A 24,536-nucleotide genomic window follows, 5' to 3' on the forward strand; every position below is an offset into this window, starting at 1 on the left:
TTCCGACGACGTCCGCCGTGACGTCTGCCATTGCGGGTTCCAGGCGGACGTCCCAATTTTTAATTTTTTTAAAAAAAACTCTATATATACGGCTCGTTGAACTTCATTTCATTCGCACCACTTGTTTTAACGAGTTTATCTCTCTCTCTCTACGTTTCTTTTAGTATATCCAAAATGGCTAGTGGTAGTGGTAGTAGTGCGGGTGGTAGTGGTGGGGTGCTGATGACGTACGCCGGCGAATTAAAGAAGAGTTGCAGGCCGTTACGTCTAGGGAGATAAATCGCTTGATACAAACGGCCTTGTAGCAACAGCAGCAGCCGGCGGTACCTCGACCCATCCATCGTCGAGCTACAGTACCCCGAGACCACATCGCTGCACACTGTCGGTTGTATGAGGACTACTTCGCTCCGGAGCGCGGTTTGGGGAGAACATGTTTCGGCGATGTTTTAGGATGCATCGTCCGCTATTTCTGCGTATCGTGGGCGCTTTAGAGCGTCGATATTCGTATTTCAGGATGAGAGGGGATGCGGTTGGTAAACCCGGCCATACGCCCATACAGAAGTGCACTGCCGCAATCAGGCAGCTGGCATACGGAGGTGCGACCGACATGTTCGATGAGTACCTCCTCATCAGCGAGACGACTGCCCGCGAATGTCTGCAGTATTTTTGTGAGGATCTTAAGGAGATATTCGGGGATAGGTATCTTCAGAAGCCTACCCCCGAAGATTTCCAGACTCTGATGGATATGCACGAGAGCCAGCACGGGTTTCCAGAAATGTTGAGCGACATAGATTGTATGCATTGGGAGTGGAAGAACTGCCCTGCCGCCTGGAAATGGGTGTACACTACCGGTTTCAAGGGCAATAATTCTACGATGATCCTTGAAGCGGTAGCTGACTACCGACTGAGGATTTGGCATGCGTATTTTGAAGTATCCGGGTCGAACAACGACATCAACGTCCTCCAGTCGTCGCCCCTTTTCAACGAGCAGTGCATGGGCGTTGGTCCGGCCGTCAGTTTCATCGCCAACGACAACCAACACAATATGGGCTATTATTTGGCGGATGGGATATACCCTACGTGGCCCGTCTTTGTGAAGACGATCAGATGCGCAACAGACGAAAAGAAGATCTATTTTGCTGGTCGTCAGGAGTCAACGCGCAAGGATGTGGAGCAGGCATTTGGTATGCTCCATGCTCGATGGACGGCAGTGAAGGGTCCATCACGGCTGTGGTATATTGACAACATCGCTGATATCATGTACGCATGTATTATCATGCACAACATGATTGTCGAAGATGAAAGTCCAGCACTGATTGATTGGGCCAATGATGATGTTGATGCTGCCGGTCCAAGCCACGGCGTGGCCACCGCCAATGTACGTATGGGGATACCCCATGAAGAGGCCGATCGAGTCTGTGCATTTGCCGACATGCGCCAACGACAAGCCCATATTCAACTCCAGGACGATATAACTGAAGAGCTATGGACGCGGAGGGGTCGTCGTTGATATTTACAATGTAATTTGTTTAGTATTTTTTTGTTGAAATGTAATTTTTTTATTTTTTTATTTAATGAAATTATCATTGCACTTTCTCCGTTCGTATTCATGTCGAAATTTTAATTCCAAAAATTGCTTAATTCCGTAAATTGTTTAATTTGATGAATTTGTGAATTTTTATTATTGTAGATGTCCGCCGGGATGTCCTTGAGGATGTCCGCCATTGTGCAGTGGGATGTCCTTATGACGTGGCATGAGGTGTTTTTGGGAAGTCCGTCAGGATGCCCTCGCTGGGACGGACAACGTCTGTGCCGCTGGCGAGGTACCGCTCGCTGTCGCCGCTGCTGCACTCCCACCGCTGGCACGGCGCTGCTCGATGCATCGAGCACGTCCGTGCCGCTGAACAGGCTACGTGGTGCGTTTCAATTGGCCAACGGATTATCTGTTGGAAATTCATTTTTTTAAAAAAAATCGAAAATAATACCAAAAATTAAAAAATATATATTTTCAGATTCTCAAAAATATGGTCGTTTTATTATCATTTTCTTATATTTTTTTGATTTTTTTATAATTTTTTATTCCCAAAATCCTCTATAAATACACACATTCATCATCAATTTTTCACATCAAATCATCTCTCATTCATATTTTTTCATACAACTCATCTACATCTTCCTCTCTCACTCAAACTCTCTCAAATGGATTTCACCGATATCATGGCGGAAGCGGAGCGGGAAGAACAAGAATACTATTAACAATATCGTGCCGCCTATGAAGCCTATGTCGCCGCCACTACCCCCACCCCTCCTCCTCGACCAATTAGATCAATTCGCCGCTACATCCCTCGTGAGCGGGAGGGAGCCAAACACATTTGAGCGAAATTCGGCCACAAGTATTAGGTTTTTTTAATTTTATGAATTTAATTATGTAATTTTTTTTTAATTCTTAGGATTTTAATTATGTAATTTTTAATTTTTTTGTAATTTGTAATAGTATTCCGGGTATTTTTAATGCATTTTAATATTGTGGAAATATTTTTATTTAAATTGAATAATAGAATGGTGGGACTATTGAGCATGTCCTTGCGGAAGAGTTGGATGTAGATGTTGTGCTCTTAGGATGTGGATGTTGTGTTCTTGTCTAAAAACAGAGAGTAAAAAAGTAATAAAAGTGGGTACGAACCCACATCCATGCTCTTTGGCAAGAGCACGGATGGTGATGCGTAAAGAAGTTCAACCGCTCCCTTGCTTAGCGAAGGAGGCCACGTGCCAATTTGAGCGCCAAAACCCTTTACTTCAAAATTCAAAAATCAAACATAAATATTTTCACAACGGTACACATTATCGTTTATCACAAAATTGAATTCAAAGTTCAACCATTACCATCGCATTCGCATTTGATAATTATCCGTTTAATTGATGTAGGGATGGATTTCCACTCCATGAATCGCAAACAGCTTCAGGCATTATGCAAGAAGCACAAGATTCCCGCTAATTTGTCTAATCTCGAGATGGCCAACAGGCTCACGAAATTTCTCCAGGTAGACATTTTATCTTCTTTTGCTTTGTGTAACAATTTGTTGTTTGGGAATGCTTTTTGTGGTATCTGTTTCATTTTTAATTTTTTGAATCGAAAATCCTGTGTTGTTTCATGAGCAGGAAGAAAATGTGAGCGAAATCGAATCGGGTGTTGAGGTTGTGAATAAAAAAAGTAAGAAAGTACGATTTAGTCCGGAGCATGAATTGATTGAGTTTACCAGATCGCCAATAAAAATTAAAAGAAGAAGTAGGAGGAATTCTGTTTCAGGGAGAGATAGTAATTGGTCAATTGAAATGGAGGCAGAAATTGTGGGTAGAGAGGGTAGCACTATGCAAACTGGAGAGTTGAAGTTAGTGGAGGCAGAGGTTAAGCAGAATAAGAGAGGAAGGAAGGCTGTGAAATGTAATGATGGAAAAAAATTTGCTTCTGCTGTTGATAGTTGTGAAGATGGCCAGTTGGAAATGGAAGTTAGGCCAGTTAGAATGACGAGGTTGAGAGGGAAGACGGAAGCAGAGGTCGAGATGAAATGTGCAAAAGATGATTGTAAGAGAGACGAGAAAGCTTCAGATAGTGTCAAGAATGCTGGGCACACTGAGATTGCGGAGAATCATAGTAGGGTTACCAGGTCTAAGGCACAGAAAGTGACAGAAGCTCCTGCAGCAAAGGAGAAAAGAGGGAGAAAAGAAGTGAAAAATATTGGTAAGGTAGCTGCTGTTAGAGCTGAGACTGGTGACAATAGAGACTCTTTGAGTAAGAGAGGGGATGAGGGTGAAGAAAAATCAGCTACGGGTTCAGATGAGAGAACTGCAGGAGAACATGTGACTGTTGAACATCAACTTGTTTTAAGGAGATCTAAAAGGAAAGTGAACCGGGTTGGTGAATCTGAGATGTTGATTTGTGATACAAGGGAACATGAAAATGGCAAGGTCAAGGGCTCAACAAAGACAATAAAGTTGTTGGCATCAGGTGTTCTGGAAGTGGATACAGAAATTAGTGGAGTTGAAGGGGATCAAGGTAGAGGAGCAGTTCTGAAAATTGAAGAACCTAACAGGAGGAAGACCGTGATTGATTATACTAGTCTTATAGGTGATACATTGAGAAGCTCACTGACACAGCCAGATATTGTTCCTGAAGTTTCTAAAGGTGAGAAGATGGTTATCCAGCCTATTGGAGTTACAAGGAGGTCTAGGCGTAAGACTATAAGTGTGAAATTGGTTTCTACTAGTGATACTGATTCAGCTGCAGAGAATCTCGATGCAGAAAAGCCTAAAAGTGAATCATGTCTAGGAGAGAAGGAGAATTTTGCAGTAGTTCAGAAGAATACGCGAGTAATAAGGAATACTTCCAAATGTAAGCCACCAGGGTCTCTAGACAAGGTTGGTACTGATTCAGCTGCAGAGAATATTGATGCAGAAAAGCATATAAGTGAATCATGTTTAGGAGAGAAGGAGAATGTTGCAGCAGTTCAGAAGAATATGCGATTAACAAGGAATACTTCCAAATGTAAGCCACCAGGGCCTCTAGACAAGATTGGTGGAGATTCTAATATTCACCAGAAGAACAACGTAACGAAGAGAAAAAGAGGTCAGGTCACAGGAGATGCCATGATAAAGAACAATGATACAATCTCTGGAGAACAGTCATTGACAGGAAGAAGCAGTGCCAAAGTTGTGTCTCCAACTGCGAAAGGCAAATTTTCTGATGAGATGAACCAACCACACAGACTAGACAAGCCCAAGACGCTTGACACTTCATCTCATCACGATTCTTCGGGAATTGGGGAATCGTTGTTCTTGAATGTTCAGCTGTCCGTTTCAAAAGATTCAGAAAGTGCTAACAACTCGTGTTCCAAAAATATCATTAGTGATGTGGATCTGACGTCTATAAAAGAGACTCATGAAATGAAGGAAGAGGTCTCTGCTGCTGATAGTGCTGACAATTCTTGTATGAACTTGGCCAATGAAGGAAAGTTGGTGAACTCAAACGCAAATGCAGCATCCACATCCAAGAGTGCAGCTCGGGGCACTGAGTCCTCAGCTTCTGAGGATCAAATTTGTAACAGCAGCATTGTGGAAGTGAAAGAGGGCAAGTTACTATTGGAGTTTGATGTCCAGGAATCAGTTGAGCAGAATATAAAAGAAGTGGATAGGAATGGCTCAGAAGCTCGGATGTATAGCCAAGCGGAAGATTCTGGATGCGACAACAAAATCAATGACCAAGTACTTGCAGAAGGCTTAAATGTTCCGGAAGAGGAAGGTTCTGCTGAGACATGCTCTTCTGCTGACAGATTTTTGCATGGTGATCGAACAGATGTTACGAGTAAGTGTTCCCAACCAGATATTTCTGTGGTCTTTATCTTTTAAAGTACTTGACATATGCCAACATTCATATTCTGTATACATGTGCAGCTGACCTAGAAGTAGCAGAGACTGAAGTGGATGAACACGTAAAACCATGTATCAGCTTGGCTGATCACCATAATGATCAAGATGACTTAGAGTTAGGAGCATCCAGTAATATTTTGGACATCAATAACGAAGATACATCCCGAACACCTGGAGCCTTTGAGTCTTGTGGTAAGTAGTTGTACTGGAATAGCATATTTATGCTTTCATTTTGGGACATTTTTTCTTAGCTCTTGTGATTCATTTGGTGTAAATCAGGGACTGATTATACCCACTCAAAGAGTTCTTCAAAACTGAAGGAGCCATCTTTAGGCATGACTATGCATCATGTTGATGATGTGGACAAAGGATTTGAAACCTTCTACCATAACGGTAGAGCTTCAGAATTGGCTGAAGCTGACGAAAGAGGTTGCTCAAAAGATCAAAGTAATTCAAGTGACCAGTTCAATGAATCCAATATGCCTGAGCTATGTCATAGTGAGAGAAATGCTGGAATAGCCTCACCAGATGGAAGTATCTTTAAAGGTGAATATTTATTTATGAATTCTGATAAGCTTTGTACAGATAGCACTGGTGTTAATTTAAAAAAAGGTCATGATGATGTTCAAGTGGATAAGTTATTCGATCAAGAAGGAAGATACGGGATCACACCACAAGAGAAGGAAAACTTTTCTGGTGAACATTCAGTCGAGGATTTTAATGAGCAAGGGCTGTCACAACATGATTCCCCTTCTATAGCACCCACCACCACGTGCAAAAGCACTGGAGATCATAAGAGCTCTAATTCACAGAAAACTGATCCTTGTAGCCCCTCTTGTGATTCTGAAACTCAAGGTAGATATTTCACTTTTATTTAGCTTAAATTCTCTTACTCTCAACTTATAGTGCTTTTCATCTAAGTATTTCAGTTGTTATCATCACAAATAACGTATGATGCTTTGCATAGTAATAATGTAAACCTACAAGTATACTGTCCAAAACTGATAATTTTTCTACTTACAAGTCATTTCTTGTTCAAGAGCAAAATTTTCTTTTTGTCAAAACAATAGTCTACATACAAAGAAGTAGAACCAGAAGTTATTTTTGTATTTATTTAATCTTGATATTCTCTATCAAATTAGTTTATCTGTTTACATTACTTTGCTTCAGCGGAGAAGCAAAAGAGTCTAGTGGCCAATTCCAATGAACTTGCACACTCTAATAAGAAGCAGGTAACTTTGAGCAGTGCAAGTGAACTGGCAGGAAATGCAGTATGCTTCTTAACGAGTTCTGAGATGAAAGATGCTGTAGGCCTCATTGCTGATGAAGATGGTTAGTCGGATATGAACCTTCACAATAAGATATCACTAATAGCTTCGTGGTGCTAAATGTTATTTATGGCTAGCATTTTTAAGGACTTATTGCGTAATATGTTATTTGTTCTTATAGTCAATGATGAAAACTATGGCATAGATGAAGAGGTTTCGGCTGAGGCAAGCATTTCATATGTCAAAAGTTGCTCTGTCAACAAGATAGCGGCTGGAAGTCTTGGTGATGTGAAGTTTCAAGACACCGTGGAAACTGTTGAACATGAAAACCTGGTAGCAAGGATGACAGAGTCAGATGCAGATGAAGAGGCTACTCTTGCGACATCTAGGCAGATCTGGGCAGGTTTGTTGAGAACTATTTTCACTGACATAATTCTCAGTAAAAACTAATTTCTGTGTTCTACTGCAGAAGCTGAAGTTCAGAATCTGTTTGGAACCTCGGACCAATATGCTCCTCCTGGTCTAAGTGACACTTTCTGTCAAGGATCTGAACGAGCAAATATTACAATGTCGGAGAACAAATCAACTCCCAGCAATATTGGCATCTTGACTGAGAAGCAGGAAAAAGAGATGGATGAAGAAAGTGGTATCGAGAGTGATGCTAACATCTATGGTAATACATATTCACCATTAAATTACTCAGTTTTATTGTTGAAATTATGCTTCTCCTGATTGTTATTCATATGATCATCACTGTAGAAAATGTGCTAGAATCTCTGTTTGCAACACCAGTAAAGATTGCGACTCCCTGCAAGACAGAGGAAACTTATTCTTATGACAGTATATTGGACGGAAGTGTGACGTCGGTTCATGAAGGGTCGGTGACAATGAAGGAAAATGTTCCTACAGGAGTTACGTCCAATGAAAAGGCTCAGAATGCTGGATATGAGATTGAGAACAACTTAGGCACTGGAGCTGCATTACCAGGTCATGGGGGAGATGACATTTGCGAAGATGCAAATAATGTTGAGAGTTTTGACAGAGTATTGGACGGAAGTGCAACATTGGTTCAGGAATGGTCAGAAGCAATGAAGGAAAATGTTGCTACAGAAGTTACGTCCAATGAAAAGGCAAATACTGGGGGATATGAGATTGGGGGCAACTTAGGCACTGGAGCTGCATTATCAGATAATGGTGGGGATGACATTTGCGAAGATGTAAACGAGGTTGAGAGAGTACTGGACGGAAGTGTGACATGGATTCAGGAATGCTCAGAGGCAATGAAGGAAAATGTTGCTACAGTAGTTACATCCAATGAAAAGGCACATAATGCAGGATATGAGGTTGAGAGCAACTTAGGCACTGGAGCTGCATTATCAAATAATGGCGGAGATGCCATTTTTGAAGATGTAAACGAGGTTGAGAGTTTTGAATTGCTGAATACTTTCACTGGAGTTCTTTTTGAAGCTGAATATGACGGTTGTGAAGCTTTGGAGGATCAGTTGACCCATAGCAAAGAGGAGTGCCTTCTAGAAAGTAATTCAATAACAGAAGAAGACATAGAAGAGCATGCCATTCCTCTAGCAGAACCCTGTCTTAATGACGAAGAAACAGAGAAAAGTATTATTAGCGTATCTGGGTCACCACGGGATTTATATGAACTTAGGCCAGAATCACTTAGTTGTAAGAGTGAAGCTCATAATAAGTTTAATGGGGAAATGACTCAAAGTACTACATCTGAATTATTTGATGCCAATCTTCAGAAATCTGATGTTCCTGAGAACAGTCATCTTCCCTCTGCCTGCAATAATGATCATGACAATTCAAGGGAAACATCGATAAAGACTTCCAATGATCCAGAAGTGGAAAATATTGGCAGCTTCAATAAAGGTAGCATTAATTTGATTGTCATGTATAGCAAATACGAATTTCACTATTTGTTCATGACAAATTTAGCTGTAATGAGCTTTGTGCTTTAATGCTACATCTAGGACTGAACTATAATGATGCAGAACTCAGCTGAACTTTTTTGAAGGCTCGACAATAATTCCAATCATTCTTTTAATGCACTAGTCATTCTAAAAAAGGGATTTAAATTTGGCTTTTTCACATGGGGGGCTTAGAATTCTGAACTTATAATGTTTATGGGGGTGATAGAAAGTGAAGGGTCAGTTATTCTGGTATTTAAGTTGGATATTGCACATCATTTTTTTGGATGCTTCTTGCTGATATTGCCCAGTTATTCTTCTCATATTTTGTAGGTATATCTCCCCTGATTTCTTTGAAGGCCTCTCCTGATTGTGAAGAATCAATACTAGGGAGAGATGATCAATATGAAGCCAAGAAATTGGATGAACAAGATGGAATCCCAAAATGCTCCCAGGATATTTCTGATGAATTGCATACCAACAGTGAAGTGGCAATTCAGGGAAATGTTTCAATTGGTTACAATAACAGTCGGGAACTGGAGCAGCTTGTAAGTTCTGATGAACTTGACAACAAAAGTAAGGAGGCCAAAGGGATGGAAACGATCACACAGACAAATAACACAGATGCAGCTGCAGGTTGAACAGCTTGTATATGGTCTATCTATTATATTGCAATTGTTGAAGGTCTTATACTGTAGGTGCTGAATAATTTCAGGATTTTAGCTTGAATATTACAATGACTTAATTGTTTCGTCTTTGCAACAGAGCATGGATCATTTGCCTGCAGGACAGTATCTGGAGATGATAAAAAGTTAGAAACTGGAGAGCCTGTTCTCAGTTTAGATGAGGAAAAGGTGCAAGATGCTGGATTTGAACATGAAAACAGCTCATGCGTTGGAGATTTATTGTCAGATGATCGTGGAGAAGACACTTGTGGAAAGATGAACGATGTTGAGACTGTTGAGTTCAAAGTTACCTCCACTAATGTTCTTTCTAAAACAGAATATGATGGTGAAGCTTCTGTGGAGCAGTTTCCTGAGAACACAAAGGAGGGCCAGAAAGGAACTAGCTTCATCCCAGAAGACAATGAAGAAAAGGTCACTTCTCTAGAAACAGACAGTGGCAATGAATTGACAGAGGAATATCTTAATATCTTGTCTGGCACACCAAAGAATTTGGATAAAAATGGAGGCTGCCAAGACATGTTATTTGATAATGTTCTGTCAGAAAGCGTCAGTTGTAAGAGTAGAGCTGATTATAAATCCGAGCAGGAAATTATACAAAGTAGTGAAGTTGAAGATGAGTTATCTGATGCTGATCTACAAAAGTCTAACATTTCTAAGAATAGTCAGAATGTCATAGATGAAGGTAGGTCGAGTTTGTTTGTTTTTAGGGGCTTTGGGGGAGGTTATGCAGCATTCTGATGCTAAAATATGAAAAATACTTGAAACTTTAGGGTTTCTTATGATTGAAAGGTTATTACCAAGAATCATGTTTCCAACTGCTAGTGGTGCTGGAAAGGAACTACTGTACTTTTTTGTTTTTTTCTCTTGGGGGGCTTAAATTTCTGAACTTGTCAATTTTATGAATGATGGCTCTCTTTTCCTTGGTTTTTGTAGGTACCTATCTGCCTCTATCTTCAGAGGCTTCCCCTCTCTCTGATGAACTTACACAAAACAAAATTTGTGGAGTTATGATTTGTGATGAGATAGATGCCAAAGGAAAATCCTCTCAAGATGTGTCTGATGAGTCGCATACTAACAGTGAAGTGGCCATTCCAAAAGGCCTTTCAGATAGTAACAACCAGACTGAGGATGCTGGGCTTGCTTGCGGTCTTGAACTTGAGAGAACATCCCTGGAGACAAATGAGGCAGGCACAGCCACACAGGATCTTAACAAAGGTGTTCATCCTAGAGGTCAGAACTTGCCTTCTCCATTCTAATTTGCTGAAATCGTTCAATGCTCTTACCAAAACTGATAACTTATTATTTTATTATGTCATGTTACAGACCTTGGTTCTTCTGTTTGTGGTGCAGAACTGCATCTCCACGTAAGAGATGAAAATACTGACAGTTTAAAGGGAGACAATAGCATGAAGGACACTGAAGAGGCTGAGACTTTAACTACTCAAATGGTTCAGTTTCCCATTGAGCTTCAATTTGAGAAGAATGTGGAAGACTTCAAGAATGATACTCACGCACTCTCAAACTCGCCAGCCTCTGGATCTGATGAGATTTTAAGGGAAAGTGACGTGGCAGGCACAATTAAAGAGTACATTGATTCTGAATCTTCTCTGCCTGTGATCTTTGAAAACTCTGGTGCCAGCCTCCCGAGTGACATGTTGGCAGATACTGATGAAATAGTCGCTAGTGAAAAATCAGCCATGCCCATTAACGAAAAGGACATTGCTGCTAGGCTTGACTGCCTAACTCCAATGATGGAGATATCTTCCCACTCGTCCAAGGATGAAGATACTGTGCCATCACTTGAATGCCTCAATACAGAACAAGAGGAAGTCACACTGTCAACCGAACTTGCTCAAGTCTCCGGGAAAGCAGCAAATTCCCATGAACGCGTTGATGAAGGTATACTATTATCACCATTGATATTCTAACTTTTCTCTTGGTTGCATGCATAATGCTGTTACAGAAAGCTGCTATATAACTAAAGACGTTGCATTCTCCTTCATATCTTGTCTTCTGCAGTAGACCTGTGTAACAACCTTAAATTTTATTGGTCTCTTAGGCAATACTATTAAGCTTGATGCTGATGAAGATGGGCATATTACGGCTTGTTCGACCAAGAGGAAGAATGCTAGAACCATTTTGATCCATGGGACCCCCGGTAAGCTTATTGCTGCAGACATGAAGGAGAACGAGCTGAACCAGAAGCGCTCGAACATAGGTGATATCACAGCAGCAAGACCAGCAAAGAGGAGACCCTTACAGGATCTTCGAAGGAAATAAATTTATCTTATTTTCTACTTATTTGGTGTTGTAAGGCGGCTGCCTTATGCATATCTCATGCAGATAGATATTTATGAAACATTTCTCATGTAATCTGAGACACTGAATTGATTAGTAGACAATATTTTATATTTGTAAAGGGTAAAAGCACATTGTTGCATCAGTCCTTTTATTGGTAAGAAAATATATTTGAGTTTTACAAAACACAACATGATCCAAAGAATACATTTATAAAAAACTTTTTGCACAACAAATAAAAATTGTGTGATCTCGCATCGTTTTATCTACACAGACAAGGAGAGGCCACCGAAGAACTGCAGTTTCTTCCATGTTTTCCGATGTTGTCGACCCTGACATTTATCTCAGTTTCGCAGCTTCTTTTTCCTACATATAAACTCAGACACCACCTAAAGTTTTTTACCATTTGTATCTAATTACAGTCCAAGCCACAAACTTCTAAGACGATGCCATCCCTCGACAAAAAGGGGTTGATACGAACCCACAGCAACGAGAAAATGGAAGCCAAAAGAATCGACCACACCACGATGATGGTCGGGAGGCGGTCTTGGCGCCCCATGAAACCTTTGAGGAATGGGTACAGATGGACGATCACCCAGAGGGCGAAAAAGAGCCTTCCGAAGAGAGGCCCCCACGATTCATACCCGTTGTTTATGGCGTCCGAGACTCCAACCACGACTCCGATGATGTTGATGATCATCAGTGTCATGGGCGGGATCAACAGAGACGTCCACTTAAAGAGGTAGAGATCTGAGAACTCTCCATCATCAGCTGCTTTTGAGGTGACAGTGAAGTTTGTGTTCACACCAGCCAGAACTTTTAGGAGACCTTGTATTAGAGCAAAGAAGTGAGACGAGACTCCTCCGATCACCCAAAACTGCTCGTTTCTCCACAGGTCATCGATCCCAACGCCACCCCACTGCATCTCCAACACGCTAGTCACAGCGATGGATATGAACATCCCCATAAAGATGATACTGGCGTAGTTACTGATCTGTAGATACAAAGAAAAAAAACTTGATATATGCTCGGTTGAAAAATGATCGAATATAGTGTTTAGAGAGGAAGGAGCATTCACCTCTGGGACAATAAATTTTCCTGTAAGCAGGCAGACGGCTGGTAAGGCACAGTAAGCAAGCAATGGAAGTGAAGTCAATGGATAGACGACCGAGTTTATGTACGAGAATCTCTCCAGTGGTTTCAGACCACATCCGTATCCATACCAAATGGGGCAGTGCCTACTCAATAGGATCTCGACTGATCCCAAGGCCCACCGGAGAACCTGGTGGAGACGATCAGAAAGATTGATAGGAGCAGACCCTTTGAATGCTGGTCTTTTGGGCATACAGTAGACCGACCGCCAGCCGTGGCAATGCATCTTGAACCCGGTCAAGATATCTTCAGTAACCGAACCATAAATCCACCCAACCTGGCAATATATAAGATTGTGAGAAGTGATGCCGGAATTAGAAATCATAGGAGGAAACAAAGGCTCTCGAGCAGTGCATATGTACCTCTTTACCCCATTCGGTTTTATCTTCATAGCCACAACTGATCACATGAATAGCTTCTTTCAAGAGAGATGCAGATGTTGCTCCTGCTGGGACACCGCCGTTTTCTAGGAGAGCTGATGCAATAAAAACCGGAGATTGTCCGAATTTTTTCTCGAATTTTACCTGTGGCATCAGGGCTGACTTCTCACTGTCGACTCCTGGCACACAACATAAGGGAGAAAAATGTCAAAAAATTGAAAGAAGGAGATATAACCATTTACATTTTTGTCATTGTTGTTGCTATTATCATCACTATTCTACTAAACAAAATTATAAGGGTTAAATGATGATTTATGATCTTTCCGCACCTTCAATTCCTTCCTCGATGTTTTCAAGAGCATGGATTTGTGTCGCTTCCCTGTTCTTCGTCTTTTTCTTATTATCCTTCGATTTTCCTTTCTTACTCTTCTTTCTAGATCCAAAGCAGCAGCAACACCATTTTGGCCAGCAGTTGCACGTTTTTCCCGGGGGTTTTGCTTTCTTGGGGGCGTCATATCCATAAAGCGCTTGCCTCCTAAAGACGCATCCAGTTCCAACATAAATTGGACCTTGGATACCGTCAAGCCCTTTCATATTAATCTGTTGACAAATACAAGCTTAAATTCATTCATTCATTCATTCATTCCAAACCACGACTTAGGAGCTGTTATATGAGTCAAGGTTTTTATACATACATCAAAGAAGACAACGTTACGGTTGGAATATCTGTCGTGCCTATCAATTCCATCAAACCTTTGAGGAAACTGCACGTAGCATATTTTCTTGCCAGCTTGGGGATCCATCATGAAACACATAGCTTCTCTGAGAGCCTTACTGTTATTTATGTAGTGATCACAATCAACATTGAGCAGGTAAGGAGCATTCGAGATGACAGCAGATACCCGTATCTTCCAATAGGAAAGAAACAAACTCAGGGTCAGATAACTAATAATTACACAAAATACAATAAAAGGAAAATAGAAGGAAAGGTAGTTACCAAAGAATTCATAGCACCGGCTTTCTTATGATGCTCGTATCCAGGCCTCTTCTCACGAGAAACATATATAAGACGAGGCAGCTCGTTACCTTCAATATCCCGAACACCATTTTGTCCCAGGAATACCTACCAAGCACATATAAAGTTAATACTTGAGTGGTTTTTCGTGCAGAAAGAAGGGAGGAGAACAGAAAGTCGAATATACCTGTATCATGCCGGGATGATCCCTGACATTGTTTCCTGGCCATGGAGTACCATCTTGCATCGTCCAACCCTCCTCGGGAACCTTTTGCGCCATTGCAACCAGCGCATTTATGCGAACTTTAAACTCTTCATACTCTCTCTGCACCAAAACAGGGTCAAGCACATTTTTTAGCATTTTCTTGGATGAAAATAATAAGTTTACATATAATTTTCGCATTAGAATCGTTTATGATCATTAAGGAACCTACTTCTTAAAGATCAATGCAATTGCAAAAAATACGAGATAGAAACAAAGGAGAGGGGATACCTTCATTGCACGACGTTCCCTAACAAATGTGGGTTCCACCTTGTCTCTCAGATAGTCAACCTTCAGCGCAAAGTACCATTCGGGAGCACGAGGTTCTATTTTGAACTTTTTGCAGAATGGGACCCACTTCCTGGCAAACTCTGACGTCTCTGACAGAGCTTCGAAGGTAAGCATTGCAGCACCATCATCAGACACGTAGCAGGCAACCTTGTCAATGGGGTAATCCACAGCAAGGATAGAAAGAACAGTGTTGGCCGTAATTAGCGGAGGTTCCTTCAAAGGATCCACCGTACTCACAAATATGTCTATGGGAGCTAGCTCAGAGGGTTTGCCCTCTTTCTCATACCTGGTAGAGAAAGTTGACATGCATGTCAGTGGTCAGAAGCATGAACATGAGAGACAGAGAGATGAAAGGATTAAATGTATACCTTAAAGAGAGTCTATCGAGGTATGTTTCTCGCTTGATTGGAAACCACTTTGGGAACTGATCGAAGATCCAGGAGATAGCAAACCATATCTCGCATATAATTGATGTTAGCCACAATCCATATGCATCATTGACGGGGTGACGGATTCTATAATGAAAGAACAATCCAAGAATTGCCATACGCAGCAAAATGACGATTCTGTATGGACTTATCTTGCTCGAAGGAATCGGTATCTTCCTCGAAAGTGGTTGTCGGCCTTCATCCATCCTGTTGGCAAAAATTGAAAATATTCAAATAGTAGTACAACAGAAACGAAACAAGAAAGGACATTCTTTCTACTAGAAGAAACATAAATGGGAAATACCAATACATTTACCACTTTAGGAACAACTTTAAGATTTCGGAAAGTAGATTATAAATGAATCTAAAGAGATTATCTTTAAGATTATCATACAAACAAGTTGCATAACTGAAATAACTAACACTCTAAAAAGAATATTTTAAGATAACTTGTCATGCTTCTTCTCCTCTCTATTAGCTTTATCTTGAAATGGTATATGAAATCATTGATAACTACACACAAAGACATAAATTAGCTGTCTTGAATATTCCACATCAATTCAAGCTTCATTAATCTCAATCGTCCAAAATTTCTTGCTCTGTCTCTTTATCAAGATTCGTAGACATTCTAGATAATAAAATAACAGTTTAATCATATAAATGATCGGTTCTCCATATGTGTCCATGATTCAAGAATTATCATGTTACTTATAGGGCTTTCTTAAGTTCGCCTTAACAGCTGAGTTTCTCTGCATACACAGCTATAAGTCGACTTTAGAGCCATATTTCCTTTTCTTGCTAAGCAAGACCTACTTTATACGGTAGCTGATCAAATCAATAATCGAAGTTAGCAATGGCTAAAAAGCAGTTGTTGCAAAAGCTACAAGTCAACCAGTACCAAATTTCGAAACAAGTAATAAAAGTGTATGAATAAAGCCAATAAATGTGAGGCCACCGACCCTCGATGAACCACATGAAAAAAAGGAAGAAAACACAGAACTAGAAAACGGTGGACCTACTTGGGTAAATCAGCATCATCCAGCTCATCTCCGATCCCTTTGCCTCCTTGATGTTTCACAACTTGAAGCTTCTCATTCTGCTTCCTCTTCCACTCTTCCATTCTCTCCTTCCATGCCACAGTGCCGTAGCCATACACAGCCAAGTCCTTCTTTGGATCCATCGGCCGTGGTGGAACTACACATTAAACTTGTTATCAAGAACACCATCACCAGACAATACAAGCATCAACAATCACACCACAAAACACTCACATGTCACGGATGAATCAGAAAAGGGCATAGGATGGATTCGCTTCCCGCGAAATGGGGGGATAATTAGAGCATGCTTATCAGCTGAAATCGTGTCATCCTTCATCAAGAATCAAATTAAGATGCAAACTTTATCAGTAAAAAACACAACCAACAATGAAGAAACACAAGATATATAACATCTACTACCTCTTGACCATAAGTGAGGAGAGGGATCTCCGAGTTAACGCCCGAGGGATCCATCTCCGAGTGAGTGGTGATGCCGGAGGCAGTCCGGCCAATGCCGCGGGACGAAAGCACTGCTCCGGCCATGTGCTGCTGCTCATACTCATTATAATCAAATTCATGCTCCAAATCATCAAACTCATCCTCATCTTCATCCCCATCTACTCTGGGACTCCCTGAAAAATTCAAGAAAAGTTCAAGAAAATCAGTAAAATCATTTCAACCACTGGATACAAGAGGTGGGATGAGAGATAAAGGGCAAAGAAATAACCTCTTATACGCTTGTATCTAGTTTTGCATTGAGGGCAGGCCTGATTCCCCTCCCTTCTCTCATACTCATAGCAAGGTCTACAAACAGGGAATGCACATTCATTGCAAGCAACAAAGGGCTCTCCATCTACACTGAATTCAATCTCATCTCCACAAATCTGGCAAATCTGGCCGGTCAACTCTTTCACAGAAGTCACCTGTCAAACAGGGAAATCAATAAATTTGGAGTAGATCGAGATGTGGCCAAATTTCAAGAAAGACGACACTTGATTGGAAGCAAAGATTTAAGTTGAGTGAAAACAAATGGCAAGAATGTGGAATGGTCCCATAAATCTAGAAAAGCTCAAAAAGAGCTAAGAGAAACTAAATCGGGAAAAAAGCAGTTAAACAAAAATGATCGATTATAATGAAAGTAGGAAAGAAGTCGGTTTTCACATTGTCAAACTTCGAAACATCGTCCCATTTGAAAAAAGATGCGAACTTTAACAAGAAAAACACAAAGAGAGGGGAATTACTCTTCCAATGTCATCGGCATTGATGAGAACAAACTCATTCCTGTTATGCGAGCCAGCAACGAGCCTGCCTTTAGTATCCATGAATCGAAGCCTCTCTTTGTCTGTTCAACTCACCGAGGCTGAATCAATAGAAAGAGAGAGAAAGATTGACCATCGCAAGTCCCATTAGCGCCACACACAGCAAAGCAAGAAGGAAATGTTTTCGTTTGCTACTTAAATAAAACAATGAGCTGACAAGGACGGATTAACAGATGCCCACACAGAAAAAGTATTATTGTTATTGCAATCTCGGTGAAGACTAGAGGAGTGTCGGTTTAATGTAGAGAGAGAGTGGTTTTGGTGTTTCTTGATTGTTTTCTCGAGAGATGCCCTCTGCAAATGATATAAGCTGCTGAGCTGTAATAGATTGTTCTCTTTGTGAATTGTGATGTGAGGAACAGAAAAAATAAAAAAAAATTTATTTTATTTACTCTTGCTACATTTTATTTACTCTATTTAATTATTTAATATATTGTTTTTTAAAATTATGTGCCAAAAATACATCTCGTTCATAATGGGATAAAATATTACTATCATAGAAAAACTTTATTTTGGTATTTTTGTCAACTATATTGTCATTATTTTTAGCGATTTTGAGATATTTTTAATATTTTGTCGATAATAATCAAATGTCCCTTTTACCAAACTGCCGAAAACGTTAATTTATAAAAATAAAGATTGTTTAAATTTAATTTAGAATAGTTAATTGTAGTTTGTTCAAGTATTATCTATGACTAATATCACAACTACGCCTGAATCAAAATTAAATAACATTTGAACTAAGAACAGTAAACTTCCTATTATGATTACGAACAAATCTAAACATCAATATGCAAATTATAAATGGCAACACTGAATTTGGGGTAAAATTCACGAAAATAAATGGACTCGACCTTCATCTTTTGATGTTATTAAAGTTGTTATTTTAATCAAAGTTGCTAAAAACACTAACAAAGTAAAATGGAATAAATCTCACAGTGAAAAAATCGAATTTTAGATACCCATTTAGGAGCGACATAAAGGTATGGTACTAAATGCAAAAAAAAATTAAATTGCAACAACATTTGTCAAATATCCCCAAACATAAAGTTAAAATTTTGGGTCCAAACAAATAATGTAATAATATATGACAACGTGGCCGCACCAATATTTATTTTAATTGAGCTTTTAGTACAAGAGTCGTCGGTGCATAAATATGGAGCACATCAAAATCTTTTTCTGACATATAATAATTGTATACATAAATAATAGGATCGAGTTGTATTTGCATTCTAATATGGAACACAAGCTCGACATACTAACATCATACGATATCTAGTTTCTTAAATTTTACTTCAATATACATTTGCTCTAATTCTCTCTTCCTATTTAGAAAAACATCATTTTATTGTTTTCTTCCTTTTCAATTTTTTAGATTTTCTGGACTTCATATAAATATCACATGTTTCTTTAAATTATAAAGATTCTTTGAATTCTCCTTTTGTTCGAGTATTCCAACTTTCCATAGACACAATTTACTCCTTTTGTATATTAAAAAAAACTTAGGCATTAAATTAACATGATAAAAAGGGCTCTAATAAAAAAACTAAATACGCAAAATTGTAGTAATAAGTAGTATAAAAAGAAGTGAAGTCGTGCAAAGTCTCACACACCCTCAATGCTTCAAACACACACATTGCCATGTGAAAAGGAAGAGTTAGATCTACTTGCATACTTTTTCCATCTATTCTTTGCCTCTTAACAGTGACATGAATCTCTCTCCATTGAAAAAATAGTTAAATGAATATTAGTCAATACTTATGATTATAATCAATGGTCTAATTTATTGAGTTTTTATAATTAATTAGTTTGTCCCTTATTAAACCAGATGATTAAAATAAGTTGATTAAAATAATACCAAGATATAATCTACGATTGATGTGTGAGATTATTTTAGTTATAAGGAATTAGCTATATGACTAATTATCCATCTAGGATTGAGTTGTGGGATTGAATTTTATGAACAACACACTACATATTTAATCCTGGGATATAATCTTGCAAGCCGAACACCCCTTACTGTAGCCATATACTTCCTCAAATATATTTTTTTGCATAATATATCTTCGTTCTCATCTTTTAAAAGGTTTAAAAGCCTTCCATAATTATAGTGGATTCGTAGTAAATATGTTTTAGGAAAATGGATTTATTATCATCGATATGAGTCATATGACGCTTCACCAGCCTATCTATAGAAATAGAATTAGAGGCGTGCGTGACTCATGAAATATTAGCTTACTACAATGAGTTATCTATTTTGGAATATTTCACCTGCATTATTATCTAATACTAATTTATCATTTTTTCTCAAAACATATTTACTAGGAGTATGAATTTTCTATTTTATTTTATGTATTTGGAAACCAATTAAGTAGTAGTGTTCGAAAATTTTAAATAATATTACATGTCATTAACTATAAACTGATTATAATTAGTGGATATGTGTCTTTCTATAACATTTGATTTTATAACTAAAACTACTAGATTACTAGTATACTCCTAAAATGAGTGGGTAGTTGAATGACACCAATTGAAAGACGAGCCTTATTCAGATTCGCCATAATAAATTAGTAGTAGTACTTTTCTACACAAATTATTAAATCATCTAATAAAATGAAATATCAAGAATGGCCAGAAAATAATCAATGAGACATATAACATCAAAATTAAATATGCATCCCCAACAAACACCACCGATTAAAATAATTACAGTATATTTCAAATAAAATGGTACGAGTATCATACAAATAATAAAAAATGATTCTATAGTTAAATTCCAATAGCTATTTGACATGACTACGATACACAAGTTCCAACTACTTCTTAAGTACTAGTAGTATAAATTTTAATTCATTCATATATTTGGCTATTTGCAATATGGAGTATATATTATTCATAATTGTTATTGGTTTACATAAAAAAAGCATATCATTTATCTGTTGATTGTTATTATAGACAAAATAAAGTTATATAGTTTTTTTTTTAGATAATCAATGTAATTTTTCCCTGTAGTTAAAGGACAAAAGTTATTAAAATCTACCAAAACAAAAAGATGAAATACTAGACAAAAGAAAACAAATATGAAGAGTTCCATAGCATATGTTGCTTCCATTCAAGTACCGAGATAGTATTAGTCAATATGTGTATTTCCTAGACGGTAATCAAATAAATTAGTACCAACCACAATGTCATATAATAATATAATAACTTAATTATTAGTTTGTCAAATAAATAGTACATTGATTTTTTAGATAAAATAGTAATAGCAAAAATATAATTTAGAATTAAATTATGAGATTATTTAGTAGAAGGGGGTTTATGACTAATTATAACATAATTATTTATTTAGGATAGAGTTATGAGATTCAATCTCATAAACCAAACATATTACAAATTTAATCACGAGATATAATCTTGTCAAGCGAACACCCAATATAGAGAATTCATATTGCCACTCATGGGAAAATAAATTGTTGTACTATTGTAGCACTTTATTCGTCCCATCTAGATACCTCACTATTTTTGTAAGACATTCTAAAAGTGTAATCCACCTCTATATTGAAATTACTTTAAAATCTTCTTTACTAAAATAACCCTATTTCATATTTAACCAAAGTAAAATGAAGTGTTATTTGTATTTTATTTTATACAATTACTCATATCAAATACTCTCTTCGTCCCGCTTTATCAATCCCAATTACTTTTGTGCACTAATATTATAAATGAGACTGTTAAAGCGGGACAAAGGGATTACTATTGAACTATTGAATTAATTGCCAAAACAAAAACGAAAGAATAGATATCAATAGTTGCACCCACGTTTAATCCATCAAGATTTAGGTTAGCTCTATTAGAGTGTCCACAATAGGACGGGGGCGGCTGTCTATTGCTGGACGCGGGGGGGGGGGGGGGGGGGGGGGTCTATTGCAGACAGTCGACCGATGCGGCGCCGCCACCGAATTTATAAATACAACTTATTCCACCAATTTTTGTCTGATAATTTTTATTCTAATCCAATTAAAATATACCAATAATTGATTAAATAATGTGATTTGTGGTTGTGGCGTGACTATTACTGGGCTAGACAAGTTTTTATGGTTGTGGACAAGTTTTTGTGATTGTGCGTGACTGTTCCGGACTACTGTGGCGTGGCTGTTCATCGAGTGCGAAACAATTGGTCTACAATTTTATGTATTAAATTAGAAATTTTAAACTCCAATGCGAAACGGTCCTCAAATTTTGAACGTCCCACATTAAAATCTTAATATACTCCATCGACTACACGTCTACACGAAAACATAAAATTTTGCAAATTTTGGCGTTGGACTTCTTTTTTTTTACTATTGGATTTGGTAATTCAATAACCTTCGTCTTCCCTCTTTATTTAAACTAAGTTAATGTTTTATCAATACTGAGTTTCAGAACACTTGCAAATACATTCTGCAAAGCATTTGATTTTATTTGTTGTCTTAATTTGTTATCTTCTAAAATATTAGACGTATTCGTATTATTATAACTTATTTAAAGTTTTTAAAGTGATTCTATACAAATTTACAATGGTGATATGGTCAAAAGAAAAACAATAGGGAGTAGATTAGATCCACGTTAGAAGAGAAAGCCACGCGACCTACCTTTCCGCTTGTTACCCACGCGCGTCGGTGGAAATATTTACGCTAAAGTGCGCATTGCGCCACCTCCGCCGACAAATATCAATCTTCCAGATCGGACGTCTCAGAAACGGCCACGTGCCGACAGATGGGCCACGATACAGCTAACTGAAAACACGAGGTGCTCCGTCGTTGTCATTGAGCTGTCGCAGCTGCTCTTCGTCCCAAATTCGTGAATTTCTTTTTAGATATCTCATTTTTTATAAAAAAAAATAATAAGCATCAAATCACTTTTTTTATTATTATTTTTAATGCAATTTTTAAATTTTTGTGTTCAAAATTTTGATTCAACTTCATTAAAACGGAGGGAGTAATAATTACTCATTTTATTTATTTATTATTTGAATAAAATTAGCTAATTTTAGCTAGGAATTTATAAATTTAAATTGGTGGATAAATATTCATATCTTAGTCAAACCTCCTACTCAAAAATCCAAATAAAACCTTATGTATAAAATTAATAGTGTAATTAAACTTATGTACTAATGAAACAACTACTCTAACTAATGCTAATTAGTATATGACAATAAATTTAATACTACTAATTACACCATATGAGAGACTTCGCATTATAAATCCCATCATAATTTTTGCAAGATGACAAACTAAAATATTTTTAAATTTTCCAGTTCCTGTTTTTCTCCAGTGGCAGAGATAAATTCTTCATATAGTATAATTTTTGTTTTCCTTTGTTATTTCTAGAACATCAATTGACTGACATGATTTGTAACTGACCCATCATCATTTATAGCACCTATTATTATTATAGAGTGAATTACATAAATCATACATTATTTTTCACTTTTATATATATAAATGGTACCTAATTTTTATTTTATATTATTTTTAGTACTTTATGATAAAAATAAACCTAGGTACCAAACATGTGGTTTTTTTATTGTAAAGGATATTTTTAGAAATTTCAATTAAATAGTACTCCACCAAACATGTGATTTCTTTTTTTCCTCTTTAGTTTCTTATTATTTCTTTTTTCTTCGTTTTCTTCTTTCTTTTTAGTATTTTATCTTCCTTTCTTCGTTCTTTCTCCTTATTTTATGTTTCCTCTTTTTTCTTTTCTCTTCTTTTTCTTCTTTCTTTTTAGTGTTTTATACATACATCTAATTACATTCATAATATAAATCAAGAACAAAACACCTAATTAAATTAATTATTTAAACTAATTAAATTAATTGAATATTTTTAATTAAATTATTTTATACTCATTTTAGGGTTGAAAAACCTAACTAAAAATATCCAATTGTTTATATCATTATGAATACAATTCACAATTTTAAATTTTTATTAATACTGTATTGATTAGTTATTATTTAATACTTATAAAATAATAATAACAACAATAATAATAATAATAGTAGTTATTATTATATAATGTTATACTATGATTCATAATTTAAATTATTATACTATAATTATTTATTAATGAATACTAGTTTTTAGTATTACAACAATAATGTATATTATAATAATAATTAAATATAATTATAAATATATTTGTTAAGTATATTTGAATGATATTAAAATAAATTAATTATTAATTTATAACATCAAAATAATAATATTAATATTAATATTAATTAATAATAATAGTATAAAGAGTAAAGAGAATGAGGGAATATGTTATAATATCACTTTTGGTATTAGTTTTGTATATGCCTAAAATATCATCTATGACACAAATGGAAAAATGTATTTAGAGGACATTTTTGGGTGAAAATTGCATCAGGTACCAAAAATGTGATTGATAGGTAAAAAAATGATATAAAATAAAGATCAGGTACCATTTATGTGCGAAAGTGAAATATCAGGTACTATTTATGTAGTTCACTCTTATTATTTAAGTTTAAGAAAGCTTGAAATTCAATATCCACGATTTAAACACAAATTTGAAAATATCAAATCTATACGATTAAACACCAACCAGGAAGAACTTTGTGTGATGTGCTAAATCCAAATTTTCAATATTGATTGAAGAAAATTGTTGCCTTTTAAATTGGGTAGATAATTACTATTTGGTAAATAATTGGAACAAATTTTAACTTGGGACAAAATTTGTGGTTTTACAGCTTGTGAGAATTCCCTCTGCCGACACTCACGTGATCGACAGTGTAAAAAAAGTTACTCTGAATGAGTATAATTTATTTTATTTATATTCAGAATAACATTATTATGGATGATAAATTACAAGAAATGTCATAAAATAATCAATTTTTTGGTACGCGACTCGCAATTTGGAAAATCAGTAGTAAAAAAAAGTTAAATTTAGTGCAATTGTCTTACGGGGAGTAAATTAAAATTTATGTAATACTCCCTCCGTCCCGGACTACTTGCACTTATTTTCTTTTTGGGCGTCTCAAGTTATT

General features: G+C 37.1%; 2 protein-coding genes across 6 annotated transcripts; one reads left to right on the top strand and one right to left on the bottom strand.

Moving 5' to 3' along the window:
- Window positions 1–2,869: 2,869 nt before the first annotated feature.
- LOC121785626 lies at window positions 2,870–11,733 on the top strand. Of its 5 annotated transcripts, none has more exons than XM_042184067.1 (14): window positions 2,870–3,041; window positions 3,160–5,359; window positions 5,449–5,616; window positions 5,704–5,970; window positions 6,037–6,279; window positions 6,595–6,756; window positions 6,874–7,095; window positions 7,162–7,365; window positions 7,452–8,582; window positions 8,954–9,256; window positions 9,386–9,988; window positions 10,240–10,536; window positions 10,630–11,205; window positions 11,366–11,733. In XM_042184067.1, the coding sequence occupies exons 1-14, from the start codon at window positions 2,928–2,930 to the stop codon at window positions 11,584–11,586; spliced, it is 6,711 nt and encodes a 2,236-aa protein (XP_042040001.1). In that variant the 5' UTR covers window positions 2,870–2,927; the 3' UTR covers window positions 11,587–11,733. The 5 variants fall into 5 exon arrangements, with proteins under 5 accessions (XP_042040001.1, XP_042040002.1, XP_042039998.1 ...); XM_042184068.1 differs by having other exon boundaries at window positions 6,055–6,279; XM_042184064.1 differs by having other exon boundaries at window positions 5,704–6,279.
- A 64-nt stretch (window positions 11,734–11,797) lies between these two features.
- On the bottom strand, window positions 11,798–17,771 carry LOC121785674 (cellulose synthase A catalytic subunit 2 [UDP-forming]-like). The gene is made up of 14 exons (XM_042184080.1): window positions 17,411–17,771; window positions 16,897–17,092; window positions 16,590–16,801; window positions 16,404–16,500; window positions 16,152–16,326; window positions 15,073–15,339; window positions 14,645–14,990; window positions 14,339–14,476; window positions 14,134–14,259; window positions 13,832–14,044; window positions 13,466–13,736; window positions 13,119–13,315; window positions 12,683–13,033; window positions 11,798–12,598 (listed from the first exon to the last, which is right to left on the bottom strand). Exons 1-14 carry the CDS (start codon window positions 17,489–17,491, stop codon window positions 12,017–12,019), a joined length of 3,252 nt encoding a protein of 1,083 aa, XP_042040014.1. The 5' UTR covers window positions 17,492–17,771; the 3' UTR covers window positions 11,798–12,016.
- Window positions 17,772–24,536: the final 6,765 nt, after the last annotated feature.

This window comes from Salvia splendens, chromosome 2 (genome assembly GCF_004379255.2).
Source record: "Salvia splendens isolate huo1 chromosome 2, SspV2, whole genome shotgun sequence".
Lineage (NCBI taxonomy): Eukaryota > Viridiplantae > Streptophyta > Magnoliopsida > Lamiales > Lamiaceae > Salvia > Salvia splendens.

Bases quoted from the DNA above. Each gene is read 5' to 3' on its own strand.
- LOC121785626 (XM_042184064.1), top strand. From the start codon at position 2,928: ATGGATTTCCACTCCATGAATCGCAAACAGCTTCAGGCATTATGCAAG. The intron at 5,617-5,703 runs GTAAGTAGTTGT...GGTGTAAATCAG, and splicing joins TGGAGCCTTTGAGTCTTGTG to GGACTGATTATACCCACTCA. The intron at 11,206-11,365 runs GTATACTATTAT...TTGGTCTCTTAG, and splicing joins CCATGAACGCGTTGATGAAG to GCAATACTATTAAGCTTGAT.
- LOC121785674 (XM_042184080.1), bottom strand. From the start codon at position 17,491: ATGGATACTAAAGGCAGGCTCGTTGCTGGCTCGCATAACAGGAATGAG. The intron at 16,501-16,589 runs GTAGTAGATGTT...TTCTTGATGAAG, and splicing joins TCCTCACTTATGGTCAAGAG to GATGACACGATTTCAGCTGA. The intron at 14,991-15,072 runs GTATACATTTAA...TTTCTCTACCAG, and splicing joins CTCGATAGACTCTCTTTAAG to GTATGAGAAAGAGGGCAAAC.